Source organism: Bremia lactucae, linkage group LG11 (genome assembly GCF_004359215.1).
Source record: "Bremia lactucae strain SF5 linkage group LG11, whole genome shotgun sequence".
Lineage (NCBI taxonomy): Eukaryota > Oomycota > Peronosporomycetes > Peronosporales > Peronosporaceae > Bremia > Bremia lactucae.
In genome coordinates this window covers 946881-965402 of record NC_090620.1, presented here as the reverse complement: position 1 = coordinate 965402, position 18522 = coordinate 946881, and the positions used below count along the sequence as shown (strand labels likewise).

Sequence of the window (18522 nt, the reverse complement as noted above, 5' to 3'; positions counted from 1 at the left end):
GACGCGCCATCCACCTGTGCTTTACGCACACAAAAGGCCGGGATGTAGTGAGGCGATTTGCTATCACGCATATGTCCCGCCTTTGCTCACTTGTCGTAGAACTCATCGATATAATCGACTTGTTCTTTTGGCAACGGCCATTGCCTGGTCACACAGTAATTGTTGCCAGGTTCGAGGTCTTTTTCGTGGCCGATGCCCTTATCTGATAATAGGCGGCTCGGCACTTCTTCGGGGAACACATAGCGATCTTTCCACAGAACCTCAAAGAACGGACTGTCTATCAAGGCATCCCAGCCTTGAGCAGCGAACCGTTTCTTTTTTTCGTTTCTAGAGCGCTCTCGTCCATTGCGGACGACGAGCAACAGTCCACCAAGTTATCTTCTGGAACTGGTGCGACTATTTCGTGAATCTTTCCTTCCTTTAATTCGGCAAGGAACAGTCATCAGATCCCACGACAGCTCCGGGAGATTTACTATCTCCTCGTCAGATTGAAAGACTTGCCGGAGCACCTCAACTGAGGATGCTTCCGCAATTTCGTCTTTTTTCGTCATACGGACTCTCCATACCTAGCACTGTGACCTTCTCTTTACATGAGAAGTCACTAAAGCTGAAGACGACTTTAACCTGAACTCCCTCAGACTTAACGAGCGCGCCGTTCGCTAAACGAACGGTCGTCTCTTTCTCGCTTGCAATCCTGGCAAGGCGACTCAAACATCGCCGGTCTTTTTCTTAGAGCCGCGAGTTTTTCAAAATTTTGTGATGCACCCGAATCCACAAGAATGGTCATAGCCTCGTACTAGAGCGCAATAGACCAGCAGGGTTGAGGTCCAAAATTTCGAGACCTCAAGGACTATGCTACCCATTTGTTCCACAACTCTGACCTTAAGGGTAGCTTCAGAGTCCGCGTCAGTAGAGCATCCCGCCCCTACTGCGCTCCTGCATTTCTTGACCCCTCAGTGGTCGATGCAGAGCTCATGCGTCTCGCACGCTGATTCTTGCCATCGCCCTTTGGGTAACGAGTCCTCTTGCTGGGCGTCTTCGCTCCAGCAGGGACCCTGGCATAGACTACGTCTGCATTGCCCAACTCCATGGGAGTGGCATCTGTCCTCTCGGCCGACGGCTTATACCAAGCTGTTGCCGAGGCACTGTTGTAGGATTGCTCCTCAACTAAGGCAATTTGGATTGCCTCTTCCATCTTCGACGGCACCATTCTAAAAAGGGCCTGCCGCGATGGGCCATGCCGTAGTCCGTTCATTAACGTGGGCACCTTAATGTGCTCCGGAATCGGACCTACGGTAATGGACGCCGACAGCGAGCGCATCTCTTGCACATACTCTTGCAGAGATCGCTTCGCCTGTCGCGCTCCAAAGAAGCGCGCCTGAAGCAACACTTTGTTGTTCGGCGGCTGGTACATGGCGCGAATCTTTGTCTTAAAGATCGCCCATGTAGGAACGCCTTTCTGTCCGCCATAAGTGCCGAGTAAGCCCACTCAGAGGCCTTACCGCGCAGATGCGACATGGCGTACGACACCATCCCGCTGTCGTCCTCGATGAGCTGCGCGACACCGCATTGCTCCACGGCTCAAAGTCCACTGACTTTCGTGTGCACTGCAGTTCCATCGAACTTGGGCAAATCCATCCGAATGGGCGTCGGCTGATGCGGCCGGGCAGAGAACATCTCAACAGTCCTGGTGAAAGCCTCGCTCCGAGCCTGCTCATGCCCCAGCTCATCCTCAGCCTGAGTGACGGACTCCGCCGCAGCATGGCCTGTGCCTCGGACGCGGCCCTCCGCTGTCCGAGCGCGAATGCCTCAAACTGCTCCAACTGAGCAGCATGTTGCTCAGGAGGACTACCCCGGAGCCTGGCCAGGGCTTGTTCACCAAGTCCCTGCGCCATAAGCCCTTCCACCTCCCGATGATGTTCGGAGAGGGGGGCAAAATAAGCGCAATCAATATTGAGGCTCATCCTCACGTACACACGCAGAGATGCGAATCGTGAGAAGGATTTCTAGTGCTACCAAGTGTAGGTGGGCACGTCGTAATGCGGCCACGCTTAACTTAGACACACACCCTAGCACAGTGATAAAGCGATTAAACCAGCTTCTCATGCATGCAGTGAGGTAGTTGTGGACGCGATAGCGACATCATTCAACGCACTAATTAACCCCTGATTTTGTCTGATAGCGCGATTACCTCTCGCAAAGTGTCGTCACGGAAGCGGTAATCCGGCTCCTCGTGCGCACTTACTAAGTAGAAAGTAGTTTTCAGACTGATTCATATTTAATAACGAAAAATATAAATACCTATTTTTACCAATCAAAATGTCCTCTGTATAGATAACACTAATATGCATTGCGAGCGTATCTTTCTAGATACCTCGACTAACGGATGACGCTAGGCGTCGTCCCTCCTAATGTGAATGCACCTATGTGTATCACATATACACCCGAGTGCTGGGTCTACTTGCTTAATTAAGTAGTTGACCATCCCCTGAAGGACACTAAGTGCACTTAACGGGAACTGTGTAATATTAGGGCAACTTTAGCCCGTTACATAGAACCTTCTTCTGCACGTCGTGTACGTGAAGTTATCGTGGCACCTCACCTTCATCGTCATCAGTGTAGGTTGGCTAGTGCTGTTGTCAGTAAATAGCAAAGGTGCCCAGTAAGACCCCGCCAAAAAACCCAGCAACTCCAGTAGGCGCGTGGCGCCATACTGGCAGTAATGGAGTCCCTATGGTTATGCGTGAAGGTATGAAGCGAGAACACAATTGTATGTAGAAAAATTAGCCGGAAAGAGTGCTCTTTGTAAAAAAAATTGAGGCGGGAGATGAACATCATGGAGTCATTTAATGGTGGGATGCCGTTAAGTGCCGGTAACATTTTTTCCTCTAACAATTTATTGAGCGGTGTTGCGCTTTTCTGCTTAGGCTTTGCGCTTTAATTATATAATTATTTTAGCTCATCAATATTTGATGCTTTTATTTGTCGAAAAACAAATACCTGGCATGGTCGAGTCTAACGTCGCTTCTTTGCGCATCAACGACGACGATGATCTTCTTCTCTCACCAGACCAAGCCGATGATTTTCAGATGTCTTGGAAGGATAGAAGCAATGTCATCGAACCGTCTACGCTGCGCTTTCCTACCTGCATTGTATGGTCTCCGATCCCTATTCTCACGTGGTTTTTGCCCTTTATCGGGCATATGGGCCTTGCTGATAGCAAAGGGTAATATTTGTTTTTAAAGGGCAAATTGCATCGACGTGTGTCTCATATTCATTTTGCAGGACCATTTTTGACTTTGCTGGCCCATATACTATTAATCGCGATAACTTCACGTTTGGCACTGCCACACGCTACTTGCAGTGCATTGTAGAGCCTGAAAATGCAGACAAGTGGGATGAAGCAATAGCTGTGGGATGCAAAATTTACGAGAAACGAATGCACAATCTGTGTTGTGACAACTGTCACTCGCACGTGGCAGTGTGTTTGGAGCAGATGAACTACGCTGGTCGGAAGCGTTGGAATATGGTGGAACTCTGCTGGTGGATGTTTTTTTGTGGCAAGTACGTAAGTGTGGCTGGATTCATAAAGTCCTGGTTGCCATTTATTGTCGTGTTGGCACTGATTACAATTGTCCGGTCATCAGCTTGATCTGAGTTTTACAGAACCGCTCACCGAAAAAATTAGTGAATTTTGATTGAAATACTGTGCTATGAGGAGTTTTAAATTTTCCTATGAATTATAGTAGCCCTACTTATTTTAGCCATTGTGTCTTTTACCTAACTTCACATTTTACTGAAATTAAAAATGGAGGACGATGCATGTCTTGGCGATATCTCTTTGCCTTTGTCGAGATCGAACAAACCAGCGCCGCTGAAGGTTACGCCAACTATGGAGAAAACTAATGGGTCCAATACATACTTGAAGCTGGACAATGCGACGCTGGAACGGCGCAGTTGGGCTTCTCACCAGAGTGAGGAAGAAGAAGACGAAGGTTGGATGGTCACGCCGTTGGCCGAATATTGCAACAAATCTCATGATTTAATGGAAGAAAACGAAGCAGACGTTGAGGCTAGCGTTCGGGAGGCTTTGCGGATGCTGGATCTTTCTAGCGATGGTGAAGATGGTGGGAAGAGCGATGATGAGCGAGAGGGGGACCAAAAAGAGGCTGGAAGAACCGACGTTAGCTATATGGATTTTGTGCAAGAGGTTTTAAATGAGCGATGGACGCAAAAAGATAAAAAGAATGAGTTTTGTCATTGGAGAACGCCGGCAGAGCCATTGGACGATGATGTCGAGAAGAGCCGAATGAAGAAAGAAAATAGTCAGCAGGAGATGGAGGAACCAGATGAATGGCAAGAGGCCTACACAGCCAAAGGACGTGTTTACTACTATAATCGACGCACACGCGAGTCGTCTTGGAAAAGGTAAGTTTCTTGTTGATAAAAATGCGGGTAGGATTTTATTTCCCTAATGGTATGACAGGCCCAAGCATTTCAATTCGAGCTTTGCTAGTTCACAGCCCACACACGCAGCTGAAATAGACGAATTAGACCTTCAGCGGTCCCTTAACCATCAAAGTCATGGTTGTCACGCATCTGCTTCACCTGTTGCGTCGCCAGGCACGACGATGGAGCGGCAAGATGCTTTGTATTGCACATTTTGTGGCGACCAGCAACCGTCAGATCGACTCGCGGCGCACTTTCAAGAATGTGCATCGGCAACTTTTCACAAGCGACAAAAGTCTCCATTGTATAGGAGTTTTGAGCGCGCACTTGTAGTCATGTCCGAGGACGCAACGCTACGCGCCTTGCATTATGCCTCATCGTTCCCAGATCCTACTCCTCATCCGCGATCAGAGGCTTCAACGGTGCAAGACAGCTTGTCATTGCTGCGTTCACGTCGTCGGCGAAATACTGCTAAAAAATGTAGCTCTGCGGATAGTACACCGCAAAGGCTGCTTAGAGGTCAAAGCCGATATTTTGGTACATCCGGAAACGATTTTAAAGTGTCACCAGACCACCTAGTGGATCAAGAAAGGTTTAGCACTTTTTCGCATCGCCAAGCTAGTGGTATTTCTGTTGCCAATTTGAGCAAGATTAACACTTCTATGGATTCAAATTCCCAGGCTACCAACAATACATTCTTGTCTGGCCCTTCGACTCAATCGATGGAAATGTGTCGGTATTGCAGCCGAAGCTTTGCCGAAGGTCGGCTTGCAAAGCATGAAGCTGTATGCCCTCGCGTGTTCGGTAACGAAGGTTCTTGGGGTAGAGGCGTACCATCACATCTAGCATCTCCCTTGAAGCCGAAGAATTCCCGAGTTGGTGCAGTGCCAAGTTCTGTAGGCTCCATGACCGCCAAAGGGCAAAAATTGAAAGACCACACATTACAACAAAGCTTTAAGGAGCATCAAGCCACGCTCGTGCTCTGTCCATGCTGTCATCGAAAGTTTGCTCCCTCAGGGGCCCAGCAGCATATTGCTATTTGCAAGGAAGTTCAAAACCGCCCTAAAAATCCCATCCCACTCCTACGTGACTATGCTATCGCCAGCAAGTAAAGGAAGGATACAATACAAGGACATATTTACTTTTGAAGATGTGTGCAGTGAGCGCTATGATAATTCAGAGACATCATTGGGCTGATGCGAACATTTTAAAGGTCGGAATACCGCGTGTGCTTTCTTCAGTACCTCATTGCGAAGTTGTGGGTAATGTTTTAATTCCTTGGTACACGCATCAACGACTAGAAAAGTTCCTTGGCCTAAAGACAATCAAAAGCCATTTAAATTCGACTCCAGCGCTCGCAAATTCATACTGAGTGATTGTATTCTGCCGCGTGATGAATTATTCTTTTTCTTATCATTCAGCTAAGGAGCTCTCATTTTTTTGGGCATGACTTATTATGCGTGAGTGCATGCGTACAATGCGTGCGGCAGGCAATTTCTTACTATTCTGCCACACCCAAAGCATTTCGTGATACTGTTCCGATTAATGTTAGTCACTACCGATTCGTTCATTGTCTAGTTCAGTTGGTAAAACAGTATAGGACTCACCAACTACAAGGTATGATACTCGGCTTGATTAATCTTCATCAGAAGTAGTTCGTGAAAGGTCGATCGTTTACGCTTCGTTGCCGACTTGCTAGACCTCGTCACAAGTCGTGAAGAAGAAACGTACGCATTGTACCCTTGACTTCCAAGATGCCTTCGACCGCGTGAATTGGACCTACATGCTTAGACTGCTCGCTCGCATGGTCTTTGGGCGCGGACTCATCAAATGGATCAAGCTGATGTGCACAAGGCCGCACGCACCTTTACTAAACTAAACGGAAGCACTAAGCCGGCACTACTCCTAACGCGCGTCGTCAAACAAGGAGACCCAATCTCGGCGCTGCTGTTTGTGCTGACGATCGAGCCGCTCGTTAACCTGCTGCTTGCACATGAAGAGCACGGCGAATGTATGCTCACCGATCACACAGCAACGAGTACGTTTCTCCGCGGACGAATCGACGCTGTTTGCGAGCTATGTCGGTCGTCTACAGGCACCACTCGAGATCGTAGACGAATACTCTAAATGATCTGGATCAAAACAAAAATTGTCGAAGTCGGAACTGATGGCGCTGACCACAACGCCGATTGCCGATTTTTCCTGGTCTCCAAGTGCTTATGCGCTAGGACACGGTGAAGAAAGTTGGTATTCCGTTTAGCAAGGCTCTTGCTAAAGACACAATCGTTAAGTCTCTTGATCAACAATTTTCGACGGTATCAAGGCGTGGTACAGGCGTGTATGTACACTTCGCGGCCGAGTTCTTGTCGCAGACGATGGTCCTCTTGCGTCTGTGACATTTCGCACAATACGTGACGGCCCCATCGGCAATTAAGAAGCGCTCACAGTCCATGCTTGGCCGGTTCGTTCTGAGTCAAATATGTACGAGACGCACGAAACGTGCAATTGATCCCAGTCGAGGTTTTGTACCAACGACGCACCGTCGGTGGCCTCATCATCCCGCGCCTTGATACAGTTTAAGCGACAACGACTCACGTGCTGTTGCAATATATTCAAGCGGCAATTGTCACGGGCGAGCGCAACTGGACGTCAGCAAGCACCGAGCTTCTCACGTCTGTGCTACTTCGTCTCGACAGACGTCACGCGCTAGCGTTTTTCACAACCTCCCCGCTTCGACATGGCGAGCTACTCGAGTGAAGACGAACAACATTCTGGTGGCGTGCAACATGAACGTGTTGGAACGAGAATTAATGGGAGATCACGACTTGTGGTTGGACGAATGAGCAGCCTATGGTCTCTCTCAACCACTCGGGCCACGTGGACACTGAGCTCACTTCTAAATGAGCAAGCGGTCGACAACGAAAAAAGTGCTGCGCAGGTGTCTCGGCGTGGTACCCAAGCTACAACTCGATTTTGACTGCATATATCACATGTCTTCGTACTTCGATCACTCAGTGACTTTCGTCAATGGCCGAACGACGACGACTTTGTGCGGCGTCATATCAAATTCATGCACTGGCACGTCATACCTGGTGTGCAGATGCGGTGGCAGCGCGCGCTATACCGCGAAGCACTACAGATCGTGGACCGGCTCGATGCATCAAAATTGCTGCGAGATTTGTCGTGAGCCAGCTGCTTCCGCTCTTAGTGTAACGGGACACCTTTTACTAGTACTGTTCAGCACAAGTTAACCTTACACTGATTTAACTTTTACAGAAACTATTGTTATTAATTTATCAGAGTTTTTAGACACAACAGCTAACGCGTAAGGGTTGCGCTCGTTAAAGGATTTATTCAAACGTTTCACAACACGAGCTGACAACATTTTAATTTTTTAAAATAATTTCATTGTTAATTAAATTAAAATTATCACCTCCATAAATTATTAAAATGGGACCTTGGCCTTTTACTTTATTGAAATCGGTGTAGGTCGGCTTCAGTGGCGCACTGCTGGACGGTGCAGGCTTAATGCGCTGACACTGTTCGCAAGAGCGAATATAGTTGGCCACCCATCTATAGAGATGTACAATTTGTTTGTGCGCATGCACTCGAGCACTGCTCGCAAATGGTCTAAATGGTTTTCCATATTCGACCGGCCCAAAAATATCATCGAAATAAGTCTGTGAATAACCTCGATGAGGGCGAAACAGTTGCGTCGCTAGACGATTAAATGTTGCCGGGCGTTGGAAAGCCCTTGTGGCATAACCAGCCACTCCAATAACATGCCGCTGGGGTACTAACCGCTGTAAGCGGGATATCACTAGCTCGCATGAGCAATTGGTAGTAACCATCGACTAAGTCCAATGCACTGCACATTGTACAACCGACCATATTATTCTGAAGAACATCCTTTCTAGGAATGGGGTTTTCGTGCTGGTATAGTGATAGCATTAAGCTTATTATAAGCATGTACAATGCGTCATTTACCATTTGGCTTTTTGACACAAAATGTCGGTGTCGAATGAGGAGATTTGCTCTGTCGTATCATTCCAGCCTCGTGCTTGAGCACGGAAGAAATCGTCAATGACGTCACACTGCTCGTTTGGTAAAGGCCATTGTCTTGTGACACAGTATTTGATTCCCTGAACCAAGTCAATTTCATGACGAACATCTCTATCCGGAGGCAAAAAGAACAGATGGTGGGTTATTACATACCACATCTTGGAATTCCTTAATCAAGGAATAAAAGGGGTCCGTAGGAACTTTAAGGATCGATGACCTATTTCGCGCACTAAGTGCAGCTTTTGTGTCATCTAGGACAGCTTCGTCTAGAAGTGACGATGAATTTTACTCAGCCATAGGTCGAATGACCACCATTTCAGAAAAAGTCACCAGCTTTTAAAGCTCCACCGCACTCATCAATAGACATTTCGTCTAGCTCTAAAAGAGCATGTAAGGAAAGGATTGCCGCAAGGCTAACTTCCCCCTCAATGTTACCGGTTACACCATATACAAGCGTATGTACTTGCTCAATCGTATCACTTGGTGAGGTTATAATCGCTTCGCGTCTTCCCTGTCGCGGAGTAGAGACAATACGCCTCTTAGAGGCCGGGACATCCACGTACCCAAATTTTCAAGCATGTACTGGTTCTATACCAGAGATGGCGTCTAATTTGACATTCGACGAGGAGTTAGGTAACTCAACTTCCTTGTCCGGCGACCGATTACGTGTCACTTCACGAGCGTTAAAAGGGTTTGACCCGAAATGCCCTGGTGAACCGCCAATAGTGTCACTATTGACACTCAGTATGGTGCCACCTCGGCCGACCACACTCGGTGGACTTAGACGTGCCACTCCACGTATCTCAGGGATATTGCACCCTTGAGGTCCTGCCGAACCGCCAACAGTTTCATTACTGACCCTCAGTATGATGCCACCTCGGCCGACCATACTCGGTGGACTAGACGTGCCACTCCACGTATCTCAGGGATATTGCACCCTTGATGATTTGGCCTTAGGCCAACAATGCTTTCAGCATTTAGTGAATCGTTATTATAACGAGTGTCACTCGACGGAGTACGTGCCGTTCCACTTATTTCTGCTGAGTCGGGCTCAGAATCAATGTTTTTAAGATTACAGTTTATAAACTCAGACATGCCAATGCCTAAAACACTGACATACTCATTCAATGATCCGCGCCAATAGCGCTTTTGCTGCCTAGCAAAGGTGGGTTCATGATTCTCCAAAACTTTGCTAGGAACATTGCGCGTGGCGCCTAAGGTCTTGGACCTCCAATCGATTCATGGCTCATGGTATTCTAACCAGGACATACCAAGGATGAGATCATATCTCGGATTCAAATCAAGGACGAGACAGCGTTCCATACTGTCAAAGTCCAGAAACTTTATACCTAAGTTCAATGGAACTTTGGGAACAGTGACACGAGTCCCAGTCGCTAAGCGAACAGTGATTGTATCACCTTCATGCGCTCTAAGCGCCTCAACGTATTGTTGACTTCCTTCAAGGGAAAGGCGTCGAGCATAATTGCAAGACGCTCCTGAGTCAATTAAAATTGACCACGGCTTATCAAAGCCTTTACAGTCGCTTGAGCGACTAGCAAGCCAGGCTTGCACTACCGCCCCGTGCCATTGAGCATCGAGATAATTCGGGCTAGGTTCAGTTAATTTTCACCTCCTGGAGGTTCAACAGAGCCTAGGTCTTCCCCAGTAGGGCCCCGCACCTACTGGGTATCGACGGTTTCCCGCACCGTACCAGATCTCTGGTATAGGTCAAAGTTGGAGCTCTTCCGCGCTATACGCGAATTTCGAAGAGGGCAGACAGGGCGTAAATGTTTCGTGTTTCCGCACATATAACATCTACGGATGGTCTTATGCTGTTCCACAGCTTGAAGAGCCTCTTCTCCTTCCTCAACGAGGCTTAAATTCATAGGTTTAGCTCTATTAGACGGAACCCATGTGCTCAAAGAGCTTGTTCGGTAGACAGGCGTGCTAACGCGAGCAGACTTAAAGTTAAACTCGGCGCGTAGCGCTATGTCAACTGCCTCTTCGAACGTAGCCGGATGAGATCGGAACAATTCCGTCCGGGCAACGCCCTCATTGAGACCCCCCCATAAAGATGGTCGCTACAATTGCTTCTTGCACCGGGTCTTGATGCATAGATGCAATGAGAGTTCTCAACTCCTGGACAAAGTCCCCTAGGGTTCGTTTACCCGGTCGAGTCGCTAGGAGCCTAGCTCGCATGCAAAAAGCCTGATCAGGCGGTGCAAACATGCTGGTCATTTGCTGTTTCAGCTAATCCCATGAGGGAAAAGCGTCGTTCATGGACGTGCTGCACGATAGTGCCCACTCCATGGCTCTACCTCCAAGTTTGGAAATGGTCATAGCCACCTTTTGCCGCTCTGTTAAGAACAAGGCGGATTCAATGGACATTTCCATCTGCTTAATCCAAAAAGGAGATTTTCTCCCTCTTTTATCTCAAAGGTCTTCACATTTACAGTCAAAGGGCGAGCCCTCGGCTCTGAGCCAGGTACAGAGATGTACCGGGTTGGCATAGTTGCCGCTAAATGGTCCTGTACCTGACCGATCAGGAAGGCTTCATACCGCATGAAGGCTTCAAGCCTTGCATGCAGGACCTCTGGTCCCTGGGAGATAATAAATACCACGTGCTCAAGCCCGAATAAGGTTTTGAGCTTGTCATAAGCGGCGCGTTGCACTTCTGACAATTCTGGAACCTCTTCCATTTTCGTGAGAAATTAGTCTTGTAAAGACTCAGGCGTAGATTGACTACGAGTGCTACCAGGTGTAGCGGAGCTACCTCGCTCCTAATGTTAGAGGAAGACTTTCAGACTGAGAGAGTCACTTAGTTCTATTGAACTAATTGGGTTTAACAACTCAGAGAGTCGTGCAAGCTATTAAAGCTTAAGGGATCCTAGGTCAAGGAATTCAGGGGTTCGTAGAACCAAGTGGCAACCAGTGCCCAAGATGATATACCTTAGAAAGGCTACTATCTCTTACAGATCAATGCGCAAGCCTTAGGAAGGCAGTTAACGCTTTAAGATGAAAAGGGGGAGTGCACTACATCTAATTATTTTAATCTAAAAGCCCTACCCTAGCTAATTTACAATAGATTTTGGCCGCCAGAATTATATCTGGCGGCGACACATTTGTTACCCATAATAAATGGGACTTAAGTAACTAACTATTTTAAAATTAGATAAAAAGGTATTTTACCCATAAAGTAAACGTACCACAACAAAGGTTATCCAACCGATGTGTGCCCCATTATAGAAGCAGTGCGAAGTGGACTTGTACTGAAGCCATGCGAAGTGGACTTGTACTGAAGCAGTGCGAAGTGGACTTGTACTGAAGCAGTACGAGTCGTAGTGCCCCGTTACACAATGTATTCTAGCCCAAACAATGTTTTGAGCTTCTCAAAAGCTGCTCGTTTCGCCTCTGAAAGCTCTGGAAACGTTTCCATTATACCTCAAAGGCTTAGTCTTATAAAGACACAGGCGCAGATTGACTACGAGTGAAATAGAAATAATAGGTTTGGCAACTCAATGAGTCGTACAAGATATTAAAGTTTAGTGAATCCTAGTTCAAGGGATTCAGGGGTTCGTAGAACCAAGTGGCAACTAGTGCCCGAGAGTATACACCTTGCCTTAAGGAAGGCACTAAACGCTTTAAGATCAAATGGGAAACTTAATTTTAGTTACTATTCCTTTAAATCTATAACTTTACCTTATCTAATTTAAAACAGATTTTGGCCGAGAACAAAAGGTTTTTTTACCCATCAAGTCAATGTACCACAACAACGGTTCACCTACCGATGTGTGCCCCATTACATATTGTCAGCTAGGACAGCTTTATAAATAAAAATACAGACGCTACTTCAATTAGATCGACCTCTCAGCAAGTTTATGACAGATGTGCGTGATGACATTTTGAATAAGATAAGCCCAATTTTGACTTGAGCGAGCCCCGTCTAGCAATTTATGCCTCAACATTCAAAGAGATTTTGTTCTAAACCTTCGCTTTTTTAACATTCAATTAAGGCGGGTCAAGCCTTGAGTGTGAGAACAAGATCGCTTTTCAAAACAACAATAAGCGCTTTTCCACATTTGATTGAAAGATATTGACAAGGAATATGTTCCCTGCACGACAACTATCACTACAATTCCACTTTTGTAGGGATCAAGACTACGCTGTTCAAGTAAATTTCGCCGACGATTATGCTGGCCTACGCTTTATCGAGACCTTCCGCGAAATCTGAAATACCCAATGTATTAGCGATCGCATATCCGTCCCCGCCTCCTAATTCTCCGCTTCTTGTGGCTCAGGATGACATTGTACCAATTGAAAATGAAGTAGACGATCAATATGATATAATCGATTTCTCCCGGGTGCGAGCTGAACTGGATCGGCTACTGGAAGAAGGTCTGTTTGAACCGAACGAGGCTGAATCCCAAAGTACCAACAATTAATGTGTACCACCAAAATAATTGCAAAAGCACCAAAATTTACCACGAGCCAAATGAGCCAACTGATGTGACAGTAGAGATTCAATTTTGACGAAGTTCTCTTATTGGAACCCCGCACCCCTCATTACACTATGGGGAATTTCGGCTACAGGGCCTCCTCCCACCCAACTATCACACACCTTCGGTGCGGGTTGGCAGGGCGGCCATCAATTGGATGGTTGCTCGTCTGCTTTTTAGCCTATCTCCGGCGATGTGTCATCGTACCGCCCTCCGCGGGTATCGATCCACTTACCTCCCGGTCCCAGTTCCAGTGCTTAACCACTCGGCCACTGAGGTCGGTTGATGTGACAGTAGAATGCTAAGACTAAGTTGTCGTTATTATCTACTGCCCAGTCGTAATTTGTCTAGGACGAAATTAACTAACCCCTTTTATTACATTGTGATCATTATAAGAGGTTGCCAACCGTTTCAAGAAAACAAATCAATTCTAGAAAATTTAAATGTCAGCTCATTGATTGCATTTCTCGTACTCGTACGCACCGTCCAGTTAATTAATTGCTAGTTCGCTTTTGAATGGTAGCGTACTTGCCGCAGTGAGGGCGACCACTCGCCTCGCCAATGGCACGAAGGAGGAGTCCGAGTAACAACTTACTTTAGAGCAATACTAGAAATAAATCGGCGAATGTATGGAGATGAGAGCGGTTTACCTGAGTGGCAAATTGAGCCGTAACTGTCAAAGATTGCGCGACGCGTGATGCTATCATAAATTAACGGCTGTAACGACTTAAGGGATACCGAAAGTACCAAGGAACTGAACAATTAACAGTAATTTATGCTTGATAATAATGCAAGAAAGCATTGCATTTGGCAAAAGACGCGCGAATGAAGAGAGCATAGCTAATCATTGCGAGCTCAAGGAATTGTGAATAGGCTTAGTATTGGTTTAACGTAACCTGTAACTCGAATCTGGGGCGCAAACGCCTATCATAATGATGAGTTATGCATGGAAAGAGGCACCTCCGATTGTAAATCGGAGGCATAACTCATCATAATGATGAGTTATGCATGGAAAGAGGCACCTCCGATTGTAAAAGCAGTTAAACCAAGTGGTCGATTGCGCTTCAGACATGGACAACATCTGCTGTGGGAACAGCAATTTCTGACAACTATAGCAATATGTTTGATGGCATTGTATCAGATTATCAGAACAAACAAATGAAGCACGATAACAAATTAGGCGAATTATTGGCACAGCACAGATTAAACTTGGACACTATCAAAGAGCAGCTCGAGTGGAAGGTCACGCCGAAGTTCAGCCTGAGTTTAACCTCATTATTTGCAACAAAGCCATTGGGGAAGTGAATGAATTCGGCGGGGGTCTCCATATCGGGTTCCACTTATAATCGATGAAAATAAATGGCAGAGAAAGACGAAGACGAGTTTGGACTTAAAACAAGCGAAGCACAATGACGAGCATCACACGACCTCAAAAGACCAATATTCAAAGGCTAAAAGTAATGGCTTGATTGCTGTGTGACCGATCCTTGGAAATCGAAGCACAAACAATGCGTTAGCATCCGGATTAAATCACCGCTGAAAATTGATAGGATGGAGTCTAATTTGTTAACAATAATTTGTTTTCAAGTTGAACAACTTGTAAGTTTCATCTTGCTGATTAGTGCTCTATAAGCTCCTAAAATTTTCTTGCGGTCTCCTGTTGCAACCTGCTCAGTATACGAGCATGCAAGTTCATGCGGACATCCAAGTGAAGGAAGAAATACGTCTCGCAGAAACGTCACATACTTGCGCCCAACCGAAGCCACCAAGATGACCTGCATGTTGACAACCTCCTTGATAGCCACCACCACCTGCATATCGTTAATATTAAAGTGTCGCAAATTTGTAACAGTGAACATTGCGCGCGTGAAGTCCTGCACTGCAATCTGAATAAATCGCTTCTTGCCCTCGATTGATAATTCAGCATGCAGTTCAGCACGCAGAGCCGCAGATTCGGTTGACGTGGCCACGGTGGCTGAACCGGACGCCTTAGTTGCCGGAGAAAGAGCAACCCCATTGCCAATCCAGCGTTCAACCAGCATACTTCCGATTGAAAAGCACGCGCGATTAATGTTGGCGTCTAATACCTCAGCACAGCCCTCCAATACAAGCCGTAATATATTTTCTAGCTGAGGAACGTTCTGCATACTGATTAGCACAGCGTCCAAGCCGTGAGTGACCAGATGCAGGAGGAATGTGTATAAGTATTTTTGTATAGCTTCACGTTCAAGCTGTGAATCGTCTTTCGTTTCAGTGTTCGTCACCGCACTGCGTTCTGGCATCAATGCACACAAATGCTGGACGAATGGCAGCGTTGTCTTGTCCAGGAATCCGCCTAGGGCGTGCTTGTACTTGATTATAAGTTGGTCCAATAGCTGCACAATCTCTACCACTTCAATTTGTTCGCACCCAAGCATTAGCGTCTCGAGTGTCTCCTGTACATTGTATAAAAAGCGGGTAGGGTCGAGCACAGTGGTCAAGCGGTGCAGCATAAATATAATTTTGGAGCGCACTCGCGGTGTATGGGGTAGAGCACGCAAGACGCAGGCTGCAGCAGTAAGTACTTGTGCAAATGTTTCCTGCTGGTTTTCCATGCAATCAGTACCTTTAAATGCCTTGAGCACGTGCGCAATGGCGTTAAGATGGGAAGCACACGACTCCGTCGCGTACTCTTCATCTGTCAATGCACCTGATGCTAGCTCGTTCAAGATCGTATTCAAAGTTTCTAACAGTGGATTCAACACGGCAATCGTGTATCTAGATCGGAGCTGTCTGGCGTGCATGCCTGTTTCCTCTGGAAGCACCACGAGCGATGCAATAATCTGACCTGCAAGCTCAAAGAGGTACAACTGATCATCGTACGCTAAGTGGGTTGGGTTGCGCTTGCTCGCAAGCTCTTGACGCTCATTCGCGATCGCGAGACGTGGCTGCAATGCACTTAGAATACCAGACGCATGCGGATTTACGGAAGCACCGATAGCTTTAACCAGGCGCAAGCACAGGTAGCACACACGGGAGCGCACATGGGCAGCTGAATTTGCGAGACCGTATGGACCAAACATCATCTCCAACACTGCTGGAATCAAGGCAGACTCATGCTGTAGCACTTTGCTGTATCGCACAGCCAAGTCATAGTAAGTTAGTATCACAGACGGGTGCAAAACGGCGCCGCTGCTGGCTGCTACAAGCATGCTGCGATGAATCTGCACGGCAAACAAAGAGAGGGGACTTGTAGGCTCATTAAATGGAACAGCTACGGTCCTTAATGGTGCAATGCCTTCTTTGAATCGATACACAAGCGACATGAAACTTTCAAGGTCGCGTGGATCAATTTCAGCAAATTGTATCGGAAGACCCTGCGCAAGGTTTGTGAGAAAAGTAAGCGTATCATGAGGACATTGGCGCACGATGTTGAGATAAATTGTATAGAGGCTTCGTCGGTACTCTTCAAATTCAGCTGCATCCGAGTCCAATTCCAGTGAAAATCGAGTCTGTCGATACACACCATGTAGAATCTGTGGAATGTATTTTGACGGTTGAAACACTTCTTGCTTCCTCGTAGGAGAATCAGCCATGTTCATTTCTGTACGAAGCATGGCACCTCCCACTGTGTTGACAATCTCAAACACTTCTTCAGAAACGTCTTTTGATTCATGTGCAAAAAGGTCCCAAACAAGGGGCATCAATTGGCACAACATCGAACCAGTAACATGCACCAAGTCAATTCGGTTAGTTTGGCGGAAAGCGTCCATACATGTCACAAGTTCCACTCCAGCAGCATTGATCACTTCACCAATTTCCTCGGCAAACGCTTCATCCTCTCGAATCGGTAAAGACGCGAGCATGTCGAGAATCTGCAGTTGCTGCAGCAATGCAAGTTTCTTCTCGGGTGTCATGCCTTTATCTACCACTTCAAACACGCAATTGGCTGCTTGACACCGAAATTCTTCGCTCTCACGCATAAGTTGAATCAGTACTGGCCACAATGTATCATTGACCACGAGACCAATATCCACCCAGCTTATATATTTCTTCAGCGTCTCGAGAGCACTCGCGCTTAATTGACGCATCACATCGCTTGAATCAGCATTCACTAGCACACGAGCAATTGCATCAAAGCTCTCCTGCATCGATGATCCTTCACGCATGGCATCTTTAATCTTCATATTGTGTGCAGCCTCTTGCGGGGTTCGCTGGGCATCAAACTCGACAATCTCCTCATTAATGGCCAACAGAATTCGAAAATACATTTCCACAATTGACGCGCCTTGTGGCAGTAATGCCAATAATTCAGCAAAAGCCGTCGGCCAGCGGTCTGGGTAGTCTCGTTTCATGAGAAGAGTCATGACGACGGCCAGTTTCGTTTTGAGATATGGCGCCGTGTTTTCGACATAAGCGACATGACTTTGCAGCCACGTGAAAAATTCAACACGAATAGCTAAGGCCACGTCATCAATTATTCCATTAACCAACGTCTCTTGTAGCGCCTGCAGCGCGTAGAATTTAACCTGTTCGTGCTCCGACTGCTTAAATAATTGTAGCTCGGCTTGCCAGCCGTCAGCTTGACTCTTGATCGCAGCACAAAAGTTTTCGGCTTGAAGCTTCAGCGTCTGCATCTGCTGGTTACCAGTGCTGGCAGCGGCACACTGGAAGGCAATGAGCACAGCTCGCTCGAATTCGGTCATGTCTGCCATGATGGAAACTGCCGATGTGGTAAATCAATTTTAGTGTAATTTAATGGTAATTTTAGCAGTGCGGTTCAAAGGAAAGTAGATATAGTGAGTGGTCTGTGTCGCAATGTGCTTGCTTCGAAAGGTGTCAGATAACACGCTCAAAGGTGGCAATGATTCGGTCAAAGCAGTGCTCGCCACTAACTTGCAAGTGCTTAACTCCAGAAATAACATGAAAGGTTTTCATTGGTTACAGTATCACCAGAATGAAAAGTGGTAACTTTTTATGATGATCAGCCACAGCAATAATATTGATAACAAAATAGTACAATATCAGTCACAATAATGACTAATGTTTAAAGGGGTGATGTAAGGTTGTTCCGTTACATAAATATTTTTTAATATAAGAGGAATGACAAAGGAGAATAATAGTTTTATCTATATTCTTAAATTTTCAATATTATAATCCAGGGTAATATTGTACAGTTCAGTTCATTATTTAACTTAAGTCTCTAAAAAGCCCCGCCAACTGCTGCTAGGCGCGAAGGAACGGTGAGCAGGTGCTAGGTTCAAGCCCGATACCCCTACCTGCTGGTAGGTGGCTCGGCACTTCTTCTGGGAACACATCGCGATGTTTCCACATAACCTCAAAGAACGGGTTGTCTCTCAAGGCATCTCAACATTGAGCAGCGAACCGTTTCTTTAAGTCTGTTTCTAGGACGCTCTCGTCCATTGTGGACGACGAGCAACAGTCCACCAAGTTCTCCTCTGGAACTGGTGTGACTATTTCGTAGATCGTCCTTCCTTTAATTCGGCAAGGAACAGATCCCACGACATCTCCGGGA

At 46.6% G+C, this 18522-nt stretch overlaps 4 protein-coding genes across 4 annotated transcripts; 3 read left to right on the top strand and 1 right to left on the bottom strand.

Moving 5' to 3' along the window:
* Positions 1-3541: 3541 nt before the first annotated feature.
* Positions 3542-5561, top strand: CCR75_008400 (uncharacterized protein; the record flags this gene model as incomplete). The annotated part of the gene is made up of 3 exons (XM_067966452.1): positions 3542-3564; positions 3648-4428; positions 4487-5561. Exons 2-3 carry the CDS (start codon positions 3809-3811, stop codon positions 5559-5561), a joined length of 1695 nt encoding a protein of 564 aa, XP_067817762.1. The 5' UTR covers positions 3542-3564; positions 3648-3808.
* Positions 5562-12701: 7140 nt separating this feature from the next.
* Positions 12702-12953, top strand: CCR75_008401 (uncharacterized protein; the record flags this gene model as incomplete). Its single annotated transcript, XM_067966453.1, has 1 exon — positions 12702-12953. One exon carries the CDS (start codon positions 12702-12704, stop codon positions 12951-12953), a length of 252 nt encoding a protein of 83 aa, XP_067817761.1.
* A 1173-nt stretch (positions 12954-14126) lies between these two features.
* Positions 14127-14312, top strand: CCR75_008402 (uncharacterized protein; the record flags this gene model as incomplete). Its single annotated transcript, XM_067966454.1, has 1 exon — positions 14127-14312. The coding sequence occupies one exon, from the start codon at positions 14127-14129 to the stop codon at positions 14310-14312; it is 186 nt and encodes a 61-aa protein (XP_067817760.1).
* A 278-nt stretch (positions 14313-14590) lies between these two features.
* Positions 14591-17701, bottom strand: CCR75_008403 (uncharacterized protein; the record flags this gene model as incomplete). The annotated part of the gene is made up of 1 exon (XM_067966455.1): positions 14591-17701. One exon carries the CDS (start codon positions 17699-17701, stop codon positions 14591-14593), a length of 3111 nt encoding a protein of 1036 aa, XP_067817759.1.
* Positions 17702-18522: the final 821 nt, after the last annotated feature.